The sequence below is a fragment of the Sus scrofa genome, chromosome 17, assembly GCF_000003025.6.
Source record: "Sus scrofa isolate TJ Tabasco breed Duroc chromosome 17, Sscrofa11.1, whole genome shotgun sequence".
NCBI classification, from domain to species: domain Eukaryota; kingdom Metazoa; phylum Chordata; class Mammalia; order Artiodactyla; family Suidae; genus Sus; species Sus scrofa.
This window is the reverse complement of record NC_010459.5, coordinates 50,742,739-50,762,348: the sequence shown is the minus strand read 5'-3', so window position 1 is coordinate 50,762,348 and position 19,610 is coordinate 50,742,739. Positions and strand designations below refer to the sequence as shown.

At 42.0% G+C, this 19,610-nt stretch overlaps 1 protein-coding gene across 2 annotated transcripts in view; it reads right to left on the bottom strand.

The window, feature by feature from the left end:
• CSE1L (chromosome segregation 1 like) overlaps positions 1-17,453 on the bottom strand; it is a 51,940-nt gene extending 34,487 nt beyond the window's left edge. The window contains exons 1-6 of one of the 2 annotated variants that reach the window (XR_002339831.1): positions 17,302-17,453; positions 6,660-6,755; positions 3,421-3,563; positions 648-749; positions 423-568; positions 16-106 (exon numbers count right to left, since the gene is read on the bottom strand). Coding sequence is in view for 1 of the 2 variants with exons in the window: in NM_001243215.1 (NP_001230144.1) it covers positions 16-106; positions 423-568; positions 648-749; positions 3,421-3,563; positions 6,660-6,744 (567 nt within the window). In the remaining variant the exon portion in view is untranslated. 2 annotated transcript variants of the gene reach the window in all.

Sequence of the window (19,610 nt, the reverse complement as noted above, 5' to 3'; positions counted from 1 at the left end):
GTTGTTATTACACACCTTAAACAGATTAGTCAAAGGCAAAGCAAAGGCATCCAAAACAAGTTTAATTTCAGTCCATAACTCGTTTGACTTAAATTCATGGCGGTATCTAGAAAATTAAGGTAAAATAGGTAAATTTACAAGTTTTTGTTAACTGACTTTAGGTCTTAAAGGATAGATTAGAGAAAAATCTATGACTAGATAGTTTTGTGAAACAAAAAAGGAATTCAAGCACAGTTTATCAAGACCAGATATTTCACAGGTAATACAGAAATATGAAATAAACATCCTCCTTAAGAAACACAAAAATGAACTGACAATCTTATTCAAGGATTATCATAAAAGAATGACAATAGTCACAGAGATATACACAAGCAAAAATATTTGAAAAAGTATTTTAAAAATATGAATTTATACATCAATACCTTTTAAACAAAGAGTGTGCTGTACGGAGGACTCCGTTAATAACATGGAAATCTCCACTCTGAAAGCGATTCACCATTTCTGTCAACAAGTCAGGCCATTTCTGAGGGAAATCTTCTCTGCCAATAATGCTAATGGCATCACTTAACTAGGGGAAGGAAAGACACTAATTAGATGAAAGCTCTACAAACAAAGCCACTTACTTAACAAGCAGGACCTCACATTACCTGCTTCTGAATTTGCTCCGGGCTGCTAAGCATCAAGTGCACAATGTTGGCTTTAATGGCCACTCGGTCAGCTTCACAAATTTTGTTCGGTTCATCTTCAACCTAAAAGCAAAACATTAATGAGCAAGTCACATAAAATCCATCTTATCTATCACTGTGGGTTTGAAGATAAAACAGAACCATTTCTCATTTCCTGGTTTCTTAAGAAAAACACAGAGGAAGGTACAGCCTTCCTTCTATACGAATGGGTCAAAGATTCCTTTATATATGCATTTTTTCACTTATATATATTTGTCTTTTTAGGGCCGCACCTGTGGCATATGGAGGTTCATAGGCTGGGGGTTGAACTGGAGCTGTAGCTGCTGGCCTACACCACATTCACAGCAACACCAGATCCCAGCCGAGTCTGCAACCTACACCACAGCTCACAGCAACACAGGATTCTTAACCCACTGAGGAAGGCCAGGGATCAAACCCGCATCCTCATGAATACTCGTCGGATTCATTTCTGCTGCGTCCCAATGGGAACTCCAAGTCAAAGGTCTTTTCAGTGAAAACTCCTGGACCATTACCAGTTTGAATGATGCATCCAGGACTGCCTCACCCAAAGAGATGCTGGAAGCCTCCCACTAGTTTTACAAACCAAGACGGAGGGAGAGGGCTAGGATGTCTACAAGTGGATGGATGGATTTTTAAACTTTCTATAATTCACCAAGTCATTTCTTCATTTGACTATATTATTCAAGCTTAAAAAAGTACTATTTTAAAAATCTTTAATAAAACGGAAAAAGATTCTAAATATTTAAGCAGATTTAAAGTTGATTATTTAGAAAAACTCGACATTTGAGTCAACTTTAATACTTTCTAAATATCATTATTGCTATCACTAAAAACATCTCTCTCTCTCTCTTTCTTGGGCCGCACCTGTGGCACATGGAAGTTCCTGGGCGAGGGGTTGAATGTGAGCTGCGGCTGCTGGCCTATGCCACAGCCACAGCAGTGCCAGATCCTTAATCCACTGAGTGAGGCCAGCGATCGAACCTGCACCCTCAAGGACACTATGTCGGGACTCTTAACCAGTTGAACCACAACAAGAACTCCCTGTCTTTTTCTTTATCTTCACCTTCTTTTCCCCATCTTTACTGGACATCACTGACATGTTGGTCAGATCTTTCTTGTGCCTGGCAGGATGGTCAACAGCACCCTTGGCTTCTACCCACTATACGCCAGTAACCCCCCTCACTCCTACCCCACTCCAGGCTATGACAACCAAAATGACTCAAAAAAACCCAAGAAAGGCAAAAATCACCCCAATTTAGAACCACTGTCATAAGCTAAGGCAGCGAAAATACCTGTTTCTCAATGTGTAATTTTATTCTGATCATTAAACTTGCAGAACAGTTAAGATTCACCTTATAACTAGAAAATATGTCCATATCCCACAAGACATAGGACAAATCCCTTATCAAAAACTTCAAATCTAAATTATTTTGCATTTTACACCACACATACACACATGCATGCACAAATGTGGTTTTCCAGCTTTATGTAAGTTTTCCCTATCCACAATAGAAATTTCAACCAAAATGGAGGTTAAAACTAAGTGCCACTCTCTCGAGCAACCTGGGTTATGAAGTTGACCTAATTTTTTTTTTTTTTTTTTTTTGCTTCTTAGGGCCACACCTGCGGCATATGGAAGTTCCCAGGCTAGGGATCGAATCACAGCTATAGCTGCCAGCCCACACCACAGCTCACAGCAACGGTGGATCCTTTAACCCACTGAGCGAGGTCAAGGACTGAACCTGCATCCTCACGGATACTAGTCAGGGTCACTACTGCTAAGCCACAAGGGAACTTCCAAAGCTGATCTGATTGATATAAATTTAAATGAAAGAGGAACACTGGAAAAAGTCCTGTATAACTTTGGCCGATTCTTTTGTATTTTCTACAGCACAATCATGTCATCTGTGAACAGAGACAGTTTTGTCTTCCTTTGCTACTGGTCTATGTCCTTTTCTTATTACATCATCAAGGGCTTCCAACACGGTGTTAAAAAGGAATGGTTAGAGGGGACATCCCTGCTTGGTACCTGATCTTAGCTGGAAAGCTTCAGATTTCTCACCATTAAGCACAATGTTACAGGTTTTTCACACACTTCATCATGCTGAGAAAATTCCCCTCTATTCTAAATTTACTGAGGTTTTTTTTTTTTTAAACCATAACCATGAATGGGTGTTGGATTTTGATGATCATGTGATTTATCTTTTTTTAGTTGATATATTTTTGAATGCTAAACCAGCCTTGCATGTGTGGGATAAATCTCACTTGGTCATATTGTGTATTTTTTTTTTTTTTTTTTAGCCACTTCTTGGGCCATTCCCGCGGCATGTGGAAGTTCCCAGGCTAGGGGTCAAATCGGAGCTGTAGCCACCAGGCCACACCAGAGCCACAGCAACGAGGGATCCGAGCCGCGTCTGCAACCTACACCACAGCTCACGGCAACGCCGGATCGTTAACCCACTGAGCAAGGGCAGGAACCGAACCCACAACCTCATGGTTCCTAGTCAGATTCATTAACCACTGAGCCATGACGGGAACTCCCACAGTGTATATTTTTATACTTTTTGAACATTTTTCAATTTGACTTGTTAATATTTTGGTGAGGAAGGTCCTGTTTAATTTTACCTTTAATCTACATCTGAATCAACTACACTGCATACATAAATCTTACAAACATGCAGGGTGTTAAACTATGTATTCGCAAAATACTTACAATTCTCCAGTTCCTTTTAATATAGTTCTTGAATGTTACTGAAGCACACACTTTGATAACATTATCCTGGGACTTCTCCAGTAATGTTAACAGCAATAGTGGATAATTCTGATTTCCTTCTACAGATTCAAGAAACTTCTCAGCTGTAAACAATTTCCGTATTAGAAGATTTGTTATTATAACCACATCTTAAGACTGTATAAATATGTGAGCTATCTCTGATTGAACCATCAAAAAACAGATTAGAATATTTTTCCTTAGAGAACACATCATGGATACACTGGGCCTCACTTTTCTGTGAAATGGACCATATTCAATAATACATCAAACTTATGTAATACCCTTGTTTTCAGATCATTTTATCATCCTTTAACTTACCTGATTCTCACAAACCTAAAGAGTGGCCTGATCAGATGATTACCCCACATGAAGGGGAATCTGCTTCTCAGAGAGATTAAGTGACCTTAGGGCAAAACTCATACAGCCTGTCTTATTCCAGAAGGGTTATTATTATTATTATTTTTAAGGGCCACACCTGTGGCATAGGGAAGTTCTCAGGCTAGGGGTTGAATGGGACCTGCAGCTGTTGGCCTATAACACCTCATGGCAATGCCGTATCCTTAACCACTCAGTGAGGCCAGGGATCAAACCCACATCCTCATGGATACTAGGCAGGTTCGTAACCTGGATACTAGGCAGGTTCGTAACCTGCTGAGACACAATGGGAACTCCCAGAAGGATTATTAGTATTATTAGTAATGGTAGTTAATATTTTTTTATGGTACTGTGACAGATTAGTTAATTCATGCTAATATATATTATTATTAACCATATGAGTCAGGTACTTTACTCACATATATTAAGTTGTCACTACTACCCAGAGAGGTAGGTAGTGTTATCCTCATTTTAAAGACAAGGCCACTGAGGTTAAGTAACTTGTCGAAGATCACACAGTTAGAAGATTTCATCACTGAAAAAGTTTTAGTCCAGTCCTTATTCTATCATACTAGCCCTTAGTTTTCTTCTTGAACTAAGCATTTCCATTATCAGCAATAAATTTCTACAAAGATTTTACTCATATATTTTAAACTCATACTACATTTATGGATAACAAGTCTCCTAGGTTTACAGATCATACAGCAAAGGTTTATAGCACTTCTAATTTTTCCTATCTTAAGCTTCATAAGGCAACATTCATTCCAAAGTTTCAATATTTACTGAAAAAGTCTGTGGTTAGCATCTATTATCTTCTATGACTTAATATGATTTAATACCTTTTTTCTTTCTGAATTGAGTCCCAGAGTTTAATTTCCACCCTCAAATCCTTCCTGCTTTGTATCTATCATGTATTTCTTGAAAGATGAAGAATGCTGAACTGCAAAATATTTTTCATGAGGGTACACTATGGTTTGTATGATTTTATGGCTGTTTCAATATTTGGTTGGTCAATATTTCATATCCAGCAATCCCTGTGAAATGCTATGTTTGTTACTCTTCTCAGAAACATGAATTTATTCCTACATTTCCTTGAATTCATAAAACAGCACCCCCACCTTACAAAGATGCAATTATTAAACATTTCTAATAGAGTGTGTTGGAAGAGGCTTTCTGAGAAAGTTTACGATTAGAGCCATTAATTTCTTTTTATGGAAGAACAAATACTTCTTTAAGCACTAACAGGAAAATCACAATTCTCCCTCACAGAAATCACAAACGTCTTTCCAGACTGGGATGGATGCATTAACATGCATACAATTCTGTTTATTATATATAACATAAATATAACACATAGGTGCACATTCATTTGGGTCTTTATGAGGTGCTTCTAAAGCTCCTTTTATGAGAATCAGTAAGTTCTGAAGAGCATTTCTGCTTTATATGGCTATATCAAGAATCATCAACTTACTGCCCACAAGACACATCTGGCCCCCAGAAGTAGCTTGTTTGGTTTGCATGGTGTTTAAAAATTTTTTGAAGGTAGCTATCAGTTAAAAATGAGAACATGGAACTCCTGCTGTGGCCCAACAGGTTAAGGATCCATCCTGTCTCTGGAGAGGCGTGGGTTCAATTGCTGGCAGGTCCTTAAAATGCACTACAGTTTGGATTTGATCCCTGGCTTGGGAACTTCGATATGCCACAGGTGCATACTTTTTTAAAAAAAATTTTTGAACTAAAAAATGAGAACATTTCAGGAGTTCCTGTTGTGGCTCAGGAGGTTAAGAACCCGACATTGTCTGTGAGGATGGGGGTTTGATCCCTGGCCTCATTCAATAGGTTAAGGATCTAGAGTTGTTGCAAGTTAATGTATAGGTAGCAGATGTGGCTCGAATCTGGTGTAGCCATGGCTGTGGTGTAGGCTGCAGCTGCAGCTCAGATTTGATCCCTGGCCTGGGAATTTCTGTTTGCTACAGGTACAGCCACAGAAAAAAAAAAAACAAAAAAAAATTTTTTTAAATATTAATAAAAATGAGAACACTTCATATAAATATTCTTATTTTTCAAGCAAAGCTGAAAATCTGATCTTGTAAGACTGGTTTGAATCCTGCAGAATTAGCTGATTCCAAATAATATTTGTCCCTTAATCAAGGCATACGGTCAGAGGATATCACCAGTCCCCACTGAGCCTGCCTCCCTCATTTACCTTCAAGTCTGACCCCTGGAGGCACCTGAGTTTTCAAGGCTAAACTTATACTAAGTCTCTAATGTAAATTGGTCAAATCTGAGAAGGAGAGAAGAGGGGAGGAATCCTAGGCCTTAAAATACATTAATTAAATCAAACCCAGCATGAGGATTAAAAGACAGTGTCACTGGCTGATTACCTAGTGTCATGTACTTAATCACTTTTTAGGCAATTAACTCTCTCCTCTATGCCCTAATTATTATATATCTCTAGAACAGGCAGTTGTAGGGATTTTCAGAAAGATCAAGAAACAAAGCATTCTAAACATACTAGTCTTTTTTATCCAAGAAAATACCAAATAAAAATTATTTTACTCAAAAAACTCCCAAACTAAAAAAAAAATAAATAAATGAAAAGCTACCCATACCACGTATTTTAGCAACTATAAGCAGCCAAGCAGACACTTCATGGCTAGAGGATCAAAAATAAACCAAGCCCAATAATCGAAGTGTAAATCTAAATCTATTTTTTCTTTCATTTAAAAAAAACTTACAAACAAGCAAATTGTACAAGGTTTCTCTTAAGAATAAACAGACCATAAAATATTTTTTCTCTTTACCTGGACGTCTGATTGTAGGATCAGGATCAAGGGTTTTCTTTAAATATTCTGTTAGTGTTTGCAAATTTGCATCGCTGAGCTCCATTGCCATAGAACCTAAAACAAAAAACTAGATTTGGGTAACCGGTCACATGGGGACACAGGGACTTACATAAGAGAGTCAGTTTATGTTATGGGTTTCCCCTCTCTGAAAGTCATTTATTTGTTTTTTAAGGTGTGGGCTGTAAGCCTTATTCTTAGTTGAGATAGCTTCCAGAAGACAAGACCGGCTTTTTTGAAACAGTGGTGAGATAATTTTGCGATGAAGAAGAAAAAAATACTCCATGATAAAAAACTACAATTTGAAGTAGTATATAAAGATCCCATAGAGTTTTGAGATAAAAGAAACTAGAATAAATTCCTTTGTGTAAAACATGCAATCTCAGGTACTGACAACAAACTACATACTGAGAATCTCCACCTAGGAAGATAATTTTGGGGTTCAGAAGACAGCTGTAATTACAATTACAAAGCAACTTTCCACACCAAAAGCAAAGGCAACAAAAGCAAAAATAAACATGTGGGACTAAAACTAACAAGTGTCTGCACAGCAAAGGAAACCATCAACAAAATGAAAAGGCAACATACGAAATGGGAGAAAATATTTGCAAATCACATGCGATAAAAGAATATTCAAAATACATAAAAAACTCATACAACTCAGAAAAAAATCCAATTATGAAACGGTCAGGAGTTCCCACTGTGGCTCACTGGTAATAAATCCAACTACTACCCATGAGAAGACAGGTTCGATCCTGGCCTCACTCAATGGGTTAAGTATCTGGTGTTGCCATAAGCTATGGTATAGGCTGGCAGCTGCAGCTCTGATTTGACACCCAACCTGAGAACTTCCATATGCTGCACAAGTGGCCCAAAAAATAAATATAAAAAAAAACTTAAAAATAAAGGCTGAACATTTTTCAAGAAAACAAACAGATGACCAACAGGCAGGCACATGAAAAAGTGCTCAACATCAATAAACATTAGAGAAATGAAAATTAAAACCACAATGAGATTATCTCAAAAAGACAAGCAATAATAAGTGTTGTCAAGGATGTGGAGAAAAGGAAACCCTATCCTGTTGGTGGGAATGTAAATTGGTGCAGCCATCAAGGAAAGAAGTACGGAGGGTCCTCAAAAACTTAAAAACAGAACTACAACATGGTCTGGCTATTTCACTCCTTGGTATTTATCTGAAAGAAACGATAATACTTACTCAAGATACCTGCACCCCCATGTTCACTGCAGCTTTTTTTTTTTTTTTTTTGGTCTTTTCTAGGGCCGCACCTGCGGCATATGGAGGTTCCCAGACTAGGAGTCTAATCGGAGCTGTAGCCACCAGCCTACGCTACAGCCACAGCAATGCCAGATCTGAGCCAAGTCCACAACCTACACCACAGCTCACAGCAACGCCGGATCCTTAACCCACTGAGTGAGGCCAAAGATCAAATCTGCAACCTTATGGTTTCTAGTCAAATTCGTTAATCACTGAGCCACAACAGGAATTCCTCACTGCAGCATTATTAATGGTCAAGGAGTTCCTGTTGTGGCTCAGTGCCTTAAGAACCCAACTAGAATCCATGAGGATATAGGTTTGCTCCCTGGCCTCTCAGTGGGTTAAAGGATCTGGAGTTGGCGTGAGCTGCAGTGTAGGTAGCAGACACGGTTTGGATCTGATGTGGCTGTAGTGTAGGTCACCAGCTGCAGCTCCAATTCAACTCCTAGCTCAGGAACTTTCATATGCCTCAGGGCCCTAAAAACAAACAAACAAAAAAAACAACAATCAATACATGGAAGCAACATAACTGTCCACTGATGGATAATGAAATGTGGTATACATACATAATAGAGTATCACTTAGCCACAAAAAGGAAGATTCCTGCCATTTGTGACAACATGGATGGACCTTGAGGGCAGTATACTAAGTGAAATAAGTCAAATGATAAACACCATATGATCTCATTTATTCATGGAATCTTAAAACCAAACAAAAATACAGGTAAATAAACAGACTGGTGGTTGACTGTGTGGCAGAGGGGAGGGAGCAGCTAAATAGATGAAGAGGGTAAAAAGGTACAAACTGCTAATAAAATAAATAAATCATGAGGCTGTAATGTACAGCATGGCAACTACAGTTAATAGTGTGTTGTACTTTGAAAGTTGCTAAGACAGCAAATCTTAGAAGTTCTGAACATGAGAAAGAAATCTGTAATTATGCGCAGTAAGGGATGTTAATCAGACTTACTGTGGTGATCATTTCGCAATACATACATATACCAAACCATAATATTGTGTGCCCAAAACAAATAACATTATATATTAATTATATCTCAACAAAAAAGTGACTTTTCGGGAGTTGTAGTTCAACAGTAACGAACCCAACTAGTATCCATGAGGACACAGGTTCGATCCCTGGCCTTGCTCAGTGGGTTAAAGGATCCAGCGTTGCGATGAGCTGTGGTGTAGGTCATTGACATTGCTCTGGCTGTCAGAGACGCTGCTGGTGGCTATAGCTCTGATTCAACCTCTTACCTGGGAACTTCCACATGCCACAGATGTGGCCCTAAAAAGACAAAAAAAAAAAAAAGGAGCAACTTTTCAAATATGTAATACTTAAACATAATTAAAAATAGATCACAGAATATGCTGACCAAAACATTCACATCTGATACACTGCAAATTATAAGCTAAATAAATGGCTTATATAGACATAAATGAAAACATAAGGCTAAGAAGTGGACAAAAGAAATAGCATATATACGATTATACATACACATGTATGCACACATCATTACCAACAGACTAAAAAGCTTGAGAAGCCTATAAATGGGACTTTACGGTCTCCAAGTTGTTGGTGAGTAGATAAAATTAAGTATGAAACGAGAGAACAAGCAGTTCCCTTGGTGGGGAGCAGGTTAGGATCATGAGATGTCAATGGTGTGCTTCTGCATGCCATGGATGCGGTCAAAAAACAAAACCCCCACAAAACCCTTGAAACGTAGAGGAAAAAACTAAAAATACACTAAAAAATGTCAACAATGGTAATGTCTACGTAACTTAGATAATTTTTTTTTTTTTTTTTTTTGCTTTTTAGGGTCACACCTACAGCATATGGAGGTTCCCAGGCTAGGGGTCTAATTGGAGCTATAGCTGCCGACCTACACCACAGACACAGCAATGCCAGATCCTTAACCCACTAAGCAAGGCAAGGGATCGAACCCGCAATCTCATGGTTCCTAGTCAGATTTGTTTCTGCTGCACCACGACAGGAACTCCTAGATGATTTTTTATAATGATTTTTATTTTTTCCATGATAGTTGGTTTACACTGTTCTATCAATTTCTACTGTACAGTAAAGTGACCCAGACATACACACACATATATATACATACATTTTTTTAAGGGCTGCACCCACAACATATGGAGGGTCCCAGGCTAGGGGTCCAATTGGAGCTGTTGCTGCTGGCCTACACCACAGCCACAGCAACACCAGATTTGAGCTGTGTCTGCAACCTACACCACAGCTCACTGCCAACACTGGATTCTTAACCCACTGAGCGAGGTCAGGGACCAAACCTGCATCCTTATGGATGCTAGTCAGAATGGTTTCCGCTGAGCCGTGACAGGAACTCCCTATATATACACTCTTTTTCTTACATTATCCTCCATCATGTTCCATCTTAAGTGACTAGATATAGTTCCCTATGCTATTCAGCACGATCGCATTACACAGATAATTCTTCTCTTTTTTTTTTGGTCTTTTTAGGGCCACACCTGTGGCACATGGAAGTTCCCAGGCTAGAAGTCAAATCGGAGCTGCAGCTGCCAGCCTACGCCACAGCCACAGTAATGAATTATCTGAGCTGTGTCTGCAACCTACACCACAGCTCACAGCAATGCCCGATCCTTAACCCACTGACGAAGCCAGGGAATGAACCCGCATCCTCATGGATGCTAGTCACCTTCCTTACTGATGACCCATGACAGGAACTCCTACAGATTTTTATTCTCTTCATATCTTCTATATTTTTCTAATACCCTATGACTACCTATGTGTAAAATACAATCATAAAGTTATTGAAATTTTACATTTTAAAAATGCCATGACAAAAGGCAATCAAGTTCAGGCTCTCAAAGCCTCTGGAAGACAAGATACAACTGAAATACCAACCACAGACCAATAATCCCTTTCCCGCAGTTTTGAGATCCGAAAAATCTTTAAACTGAAAGGTTTTTTTTCAAGTTTGTGACAAACTCACTTGGCAGCAAAACCTAATCTGAACTGCCCCAGCTTATAAATATACTCTGTCTCACTGGGTATGTAAATTTGTTTCACTAAAGAAATACTAATTCGGGGGAGTTCCTGTTCTGGCTCAGAGGTTAACAAATCCAAATAGGAACCATGAGGTTGCAGGTTCGATCCCTGGCCTTGCTCAGTGGGTTAAGGATCTGGCATTGCTGTGAGCTGTGGTATGGGTTGCAGACACGGCTCGGATCCTGCGTTGCTGTGACTCTAGTGTAGGCCAGCGGCTACAGTTCCGATTAGAACCCTAGCCTGGGAACCTCCATGTGCCACAGGTGTGGCCTTAGAAAAGACAAAAAAAAAAAAGACAAAAAGACAAAGAAATACTAATTTGGAGTTCCTGCCGTGGCTCAGAGGTTAACAAACCCAACTAGCATCCATGAGGACGAAGGTTCAATCCCTGGCCTCACTCAGCAGGTTAAGGATCCAGCACTGCTGTGAGCTATGATATAGGTTGCAGATGTAGCTTGGATCCTAGGTTGCTGTGGCTGTGGCATAGGCGGTTGCCTATAGCTCCAATTGGACTCCTAGCCTGGGAACTTCCACATGCCATAGGTATGGCCCTAAAAAGACAAAAAAAAAAAAAACTAATTGTATTTGATTGCAGGGTGCTACCCAATGTCCCATTTTTGATGATGTATAATCTACAGAATATGAATTGCGAAAAAGAAAAACAGGAGTTCCCGTTGTGGCTCAGTGGTTAACAAATCCGACTAGGAACCATAAGGTTGTGGGTTCGATCCCTGGTCCTGCTTAGTGGGTTAAGGATCTGGCATTGGCGTGAGCTGTGGTATAGGTTGCAGACGCGACTGTGGAGTAGGCCAGCAGCTACAGCTCCGATTCGATTTGACCCCTAGCCTGGGAACCTCCATATGCCTCAGGAGTGGCCCTAGAAAAGGCAAAAAGACAAAAAAGAAAAAGAAAAACAAAGGCACTCCTGGAGGTTCACTTTAAAGTCTTTAGGAACTCAAACAGTAAGTTATCCATTTAACGTTGTTTAATCCAGAGTTCCCTACATCACTTGGCCAAAGACCACTTTATTATGGAACACACATTGGAAATCAATGATTTAATCAATTCATTCCCCATTCTTTTCTCTGTGTTGAAATCCTGAATCTACTATGAAATCATGAAAGTTTGCAGGTGCCAAACAAAATAATTTACATTAGCACATATGGGCTTAAAAAAAGTCTTTCTTTGCCACATGCAAATTATTCTATTTTTTGGATTTATGCAAGGCAGAGTGTGTGTCTGTGTATGCGCGTGCGCATGTATCTTGAGGGGATTACAGAGGTTAGCTGAATGTATTTTTTTGAGTTTATTTTTTATTTATTTATTTATTTTTTTTGTCTTTTTGCCTTTTCTTGGGCCGCTCCCGCCACATGTGGAGGTTCCCAGGCTAGGGGTCTAATCAGAGCTGTAGCTGTCAACCTACACCAGAGCCACAGCAACACAGGATCTGAGCCGCATCTGCAACCTACACCACAGCTCACGCCAATGCCAGATCCTTAACCCACTGAACAAGGCCACAGATCGAACCTACGATCTCATGGTTCCCAGTCGGATTTGTTAACCACTGAGCCATGACAGGAACTCCACTTTGAGTTTTAAACACATTCCTCAATAATTCTGCATTTCACTAACTTTCTGCACAACAAAGAGTGCCACGCACTCTGGCACCTGTCAACCTCATCTCCCACCTTCTTGCCCCTCACTACATTCCAGCCCTCAAAGCCTTCTTTCTGTTCCTCGAATCAGACAAAACACTTCTTCCTGACTGTAAGGATGTCCACCCTTCTAATTTGATGCCAGGTATATCATTCAGCTGAGTGCCCACTGTCAACCCCTCAAGAGAGACTTCTGGGGCTTATGGTCTACCTCTCATCCTTGTTATACTGGTAACAGCATTAATCCTCATCTGAGATATCTTTGGCTTGTCAACTCTTATTTGTCAGCTCCTTAGGGCAGGGATTTTATAGGTCTTGTTCATCTCTCTATGCCCAGGACCTCTGAACATTGCCTGGCATACAGCAGACATTGATTAAGCATTTGCTGCATGAACTAACGGATAAGTCAATATGTTAACCAGCTAAAACACTGATCCCATCTGGACTGGAGACTATTACTTGAGGATCAATTATTAGGAGGCCCAACATAATGTAGGGACTCAGTTATATCTGTCGGGATAAACAATGACCAATTTACCACCATAATTAATTTCTGCTCATTCAAAAGTGCTTCAAGAAAGATGTGAATTTGAAATTTGTGCTGTATTATAGTTCATCTCTGCCAGTGCCTACACTTTTGTTTTGCGGCTTTGCACTTCTATCCCATCTGCTTGGACAGCTATGCCCCTGGAGAGCTTTGTGGTTCACTGCCCACTCACTCAGGTCTCTTTTCAAATGTCATTTATTTTTAGAGATGTCTTCTTGGACCCTCCTATGTAAAAGAGCACCCATTTCACCACTCTCCATTCTCTTACTCTGTTTTTCCAAGTAAATTTTACCAGGCATATGAATGAATTATTTATTTCCTTCCCTCCCTCCTTCCTTTTTTTGGCTGTGCCTGTGGCATACAAAACTTCCCAAGCCAGAGACTGAACCAGCAGTAACCAGAGCCAAGTCATAACAATGCCAGATCCCTAATTGACTGAGCCACCAGGGAACTCCTGGATTTCCTTACTTACCATGATTCTCCCTGCATTAGACTGTAAACTCTGTGTGAGTAGAGACTTTGTGTTTTGTTCACTGCAACTTCTCTATATCCTTACAACAGTGATGGGCACACACTACATATCTGTTGTTCTATCTTCAAAGGCTACATACTCTTGTTGACTTTTCCCATCAAAAACACTACCATTATTCACATTTACTCTAGTCAACTGGCTGTGACAAACAGAAGAGCTGGAGACAACTGATTCTAAGACCATATGGTAGAGTGACCTCCCTCCACTCCCCAAATAACAAAGTTGAAGTGCTAGGTAAGACTATTTTTAGATTTTAAAAAAGCAGGAGGTAGGGGGAGAAGTGTGTGTAGGTGTTGAGGGACATAAACATGCACGCTACAATCCCTGACTATATAAATCCTATTTTTTTTCGGTCTTTTTCTAGGGCCACACGCACAGCATATGGCGGTTCCAAGGCTAGGGGTCTAATCGGAGCTGTAGCCACCAGAGCCAAAGCAACTTGGGATCCCAGCCGCGTCTGAGACCCACACCACAGCTCAGGCAACACCGGATCCTTAACTCACTGAGCAAGGCCAGGGATCGAACCCGCAACCTCATGGTTCCTAGTCAGATTTGTTAACCACTGAGCCATGACGGAAACTCCCAGAAATCCTATATTATTAATGTTAGTGAAAAGACTAAATGTTTGCCAACAAATACTTCTTCTTTTTAATTTAAGTTAATGGCCACACCCATGGCATATGGAAGTTCCCAAGTGAAGGACTGAATCTGAGCTGCATCTGCAACCTATGCCATCAGATCCTTTAACCTCTGTAGCAACTCAAGCTGCTGCAGTCAGATTCTTAACCCACTGTACCACAGCAGGAACTCCAACAAATCCTTCTTCTATCTCCTCAGGGATGTCTGTAAACTGAGCCTTGACTTGGGAAAGTATGAGGTCAAGTAATTTTAGAGAGTACTCCACAGGTATTCACCACATATCAGCAAGCTCAAGGTCTAATTAAACTATCTTATTTGGCCACAGGTGAAGGTATTTTGACACTCTGAAATATTAGCAATATATAAATGTAAAAAGTGTTATTGGCTTTAAAATAAAGATTCAAACTAGAAGTGAAAAATGCATTCTTTCACCTTTAAATGAGGGGTGATACTTTACTTCACCACGCTATCTTTGGAAATCCCTACCAATACATAAAAAGTAAAAAACATGTACAATAACAAATCGATTATGACAGACTTAGCTAAATTCCAAGTTCATCTTGCTGAATGAATGGCTGGACCTATGTCTAGCCTCTTTCCATAGGCCCTCAGTTAGTTATAGGTGCAGACTTTTGGAATAAAAGCTTTGCTTTCCAAGGCCATCTCACAGAAATAAGTGACATAAGTTGATCCAAGATGTGTGCCTTTTCCTTAGTTATTTCCTCCATATTAGAAAAGAATTCCTGAGGCCTTACATCTGGGAAAAGGGAGAGAGATCCAACAAATGAAAACTATCTGGCATACATACATGAAGGATCTATCCCCACACCTCTGTCCACCCTCTGCTTTCTCATCACAGGAATTTACCACTTAGGTGCACATCCAAACTCTTTACATTGACTACAATGCCCTGTAAGATCCGGCCCCTGGCTACCTCTCACTTCACAAGATATTCTGGCAAGCAAGATTTCCCCACATATTCCAATATTCCAAGCTTGTTCCTGTCCTCGAGCCTCTGTACTTTCTATTCTCTCTGCCTGGAATGTTCTGTTCCCTAGTCTTTCCATAAATGGTCTCAGCTCAAATGCCACCTCCTCAGAGAAGCCTTGACAGTCACATCACTCTGTCACTTGTCACTATCTAAAATTATCTAAGTCATTTATTTGTATTGTTTCTTTTCCCCACTAGAATATAAGCTCCCCAAGGGAAGGGACTTAGTCCATTTTTGCTTCTTCACTGTATTCACAGAGATTAAGTGGATGCTCAATTAAGTTATTAAATGAATAAAGGAATAGATAAAATACCAAAGGGAAAGCACTGCTCTCAAACCCATCTAATCCTGTATAGGAAATGGTTTCCCTCTATCCCAGTCCCCAACTAGGAGAAATCAAAGTACACAGAAAGGGAGAAAGAATTATCTTGCACTAATGATAAGAAATGAAAGACAAAGGGTCTTAAGAGGGAAGAGGCTAGATCAAAAGTTCCACCAGTTATGCAAAAAATAAGAGACACACACACAGGCCAAAAATTTAATGATGGGGGCCCAAGTGGAGGAGAAATGGAGTACTGGTAGGATCTAAGAGAAAAAAGTCCCTTTCTTGTCTCCAAGGAATATCTGTACATCTACTATGTGGCAAGCACCGACCACCTGGGTACAGCAGTAACAAGACAGGCCAGGTCCTTGCTTTTTTACACCCTAGCAGTTGAGAAAGGCAATAAACAAGTAAATTTTAAGTGATTCTACGTAAGTGATTTACGAAGTAAAACTAGGATGATGTGATAAAAGAGCTGAAGGAAAGAGACCCTTTGAGAGGTTGGTCAAAGAAGGCCTAAGGTGAGGGAAATATGAAGGACAGGGAAGCAGCCTTGCAAAGACCTGATGTTGGTACTTTTCGAACAAACAAAAGGCACGTCCAAACGCTTTACGGAGGACATGAGCTTGCAACATTTAAAAAAAACAAAGGTCAGCAGTACTGCTTCAGTGAATACTACTTCAGAAGAGATGGGTGGAAGAGGCGGACAACGAAACGGCACTTCAGACGGGACTTTGTAAACTGCGGTAATACTCAGTGGATCCTCGCAGTCACTTTACGAGGTGGATGTTTTCAACCCCACTTTGTAGATAAAGTGGAGACTTGGAGAGATGAAGTGACTGGCTCTAAGTTACATTCCTGGGGTGAAGCTAAATCTGGAACGAACCCAGGCTTTCTCATTCCAAAGCTGAATTCCACGCTCCGAACTACCACACGATCGCTTTTCCTCAAGAGGCGGACCCCACGTTACAGGGCAGGTGCTCAGAACCCCGGTGCACCCACTACAATCTAATCCTCACGAGCAACTCAGCAAAGTGAGATCACGATGCCTATTTTACAGTCATGGAGACTGAGGCACAGGGAGGTGGAGCTCCACCGCCTCCTTAATCAGAAAGTGAGAACAGAGGAAGAGGCGGTCAGGGCGGAGGCCAGCACTCCAGCCCAGCAGCCGCACAGGCCTTGCCGCCGCACTCCGCTCACGTTGCGGGGTGGCCGGGAGCGCTGAGAATGGACACGCAGGCGCAACCAATGAGAGGCGGACTTCCCGAGCGGCGTGGCCAATCAGCGCAGCGCTGGAGGGGAAGGGGCGGGCACTGGATACGCTCGCGGTAGGTCGCGCCTGGGTTGCCCTGGCCCCTCGCAGGCCCGGGTACCGCCGAGCCTGGGCCTCAGACCTGGAACGCCACGAGGGGATGGGAGACCGTTCGGCAGATGCAAAAACCTTACCCGAGGGTGCCGCCCGGGACAGAGGCCTATATCCTGCTCTCTCCAGGAGGTGCGGTCCTTACTACCCAGCGTTCGGAAGTGCTGGGAGCACCTCATTCCTCCCTCAGCCGGTTCCCAAGAGGCCACCGTGCCAGGCCGTGCACGCCCGCGCCTTACCTCGTGGGGATACGGGAACGGAGAAGGGAATCTCAGCCGCGGACGGCAGCCAGCACTACCCACTCCTACTGCCGCTCCACCTCACATTCAAACCCCGGCAAAATGGCGCGGCAGCGAGGCTGCGGCCGGGGCGCATGCGTGAGCAGGGCCGAGGCAGGGGGCGGGGCCAAGCGCTCCCGGCCCCACCCAGGCTGGAAAGGCCAATCTCTGCCCCGCTCTGGGTTTGCTGACGTCATAGTGGACAATGCTCTTTGGCTCTGACCGCTCTAAGGGGCATCACAATCCCCATTCGGAACTGAGCAGATTCTGCGAGTGACCATTTTTGATATCAGGCACCTAGCAGTGAAACTGACAGTACTAACGGCCTGAACCTAGCCAGAACGAACTGGGACTTGAACCCAAGTGTCAGGACTCAAACCCAGCCTAAACCCAGATTGGGACTTAAAACCCACAGTTTTAAATTAGAATCACTCACCCTGTGTCTGTACTTACTGAGGTTCTTCATACCTCCTCGCAGAAGAAATTCAGGGAGAGACAAAGTGACAGGCAAGAAGTAGATTTATTAAGACAGGAAGCTTGTGAGAGGTGCAAGCGGGCAGGCACGGAACCTCTGCCCCTGAGGATCCGGTGGACTATAGTTTTATCATCCAAGGGGAGTGGAGGTTGGAAAAGCCCACGTCTTCCTGTCTGGGAGTAGTAGCCCCTCCTTAGTATCCAGTAAGGTGTGTATTCAAATCAGCAGAAGGGTGGTCCTCAAACTCCTGCTCTTGGTCTGAATCTGAATGCAGGCCTAAACCCATCCCTCATCCAACGACCTGAGGCAATTCTCACGCCTCCACTAATCAAGCAAGCCTGCCTTGTGCTGATGGCTTTCTTGGTCAGTTATTAACTTACACTTATCTCCCAATGTACCCTAAGTTTCCCTCTTTAACTATGGTCCTTTATCCGGACTTCTACAACTACCTGTACCTACTCCATCCCTATCAGTAGGTCTCATATAATTGTTGAACAAATTGCCCAAGGTCATATTCAAAGCGTCTTAGACAGAAAGAGAACTTTCTGCCCCCTCATAGAGCTTATGTTTTAGAGGGAGAAATGGAATCAGCAAGTAAGATAATTCTGGAGTTCCCTGGTTGCTTAGCGGTTAAGGGCCACTACTGTGGCTCGGGAACTTCTGCATGCCCCAAGCACGGCCAAAAAACAAAGATCATTTCAAATTTGATTAGTGCTCTGAAAGGAGGATTTAAAAACAGATTGATATGGGAGGCGGTGACATGGAAGGGCAATGGGATAGCCAGAGGAGACCTCTGAACAAATGACAATTGACCTGAATTTCAACAAGGAAACAAGCTGTGGATCAGCCTGCAGAGCATTCTAGAAGGAGGGGATGCCAATAGCAAAGACTGAGGCAGAACTGGGCTAGGCTGGGGCTTAAAAAAAAGTGGAGCCATGGCAGGAGACAGAGTTAGGTCAGCAGGGGCCAGATGATGTAGGCCTCCTAAGCCTATGTTTGGACTCTGTCTTAAATGTACCCATTACAGGATGATCACCAAATTTATATTTTAAAAGTCTCCTTGTACTGTATGGGGCGGAAGAGCTTGAAGCAGAAGACCAGTGAGGAGGCTGTTGGAAGCATCCAGGGAATTGAGGTTAAGCCTGGAGTAGGGTGAGTAGCAGTGAATGTGGAGAAAATCAGACAGCTTCAGGATATATTTTAGAGGTAGAGCCTGTAGGATCTTATGATACACTGAGTGTGGGAAAGAGGGGAACCAGTTACGACTTGTGGAAATCCCTACCCTCAGTTTTGGCCACCTCCTCAACAGGCCCAGCTGTCTCCACTCAGAGCCCATCCCTTGGAATTGCTAGCTTGCAACTCCCTGGGACTGAAAGCCATGCTATTTGGTCGTCATTTGAGGAAACAAACATGAGAGCACAAAATTATGTAGGCACTGAGAACAGCAGAGCTCTCAGCCCTTGATGACTTTGTCCAAGCCCCTACACCCTGAGATCAACAGATTTTTCTTTTTTTTTTTAATATTTTTAGGGCCGCACCCACGGCATATGGAGGTTCCCAGGCTAGGGTCTAATCAGAGCCGTAGCTGGCAGCCTACGCCACAGCCACAGCAATACCAGATCCAAGCCGAGGCTGTGACCTACACCACAGCTCACGGCAAAGCCGGATCCTTAAACCACTTAGTGAGGCCAGGGATCGAACCCACAACCTCATGGTTCCTAGTCAGATTTGTTTCCACTGCACCACGACAGGAACTCCAAGATGAACAAATTTGAACGCAGCTTCTAGCAGCATA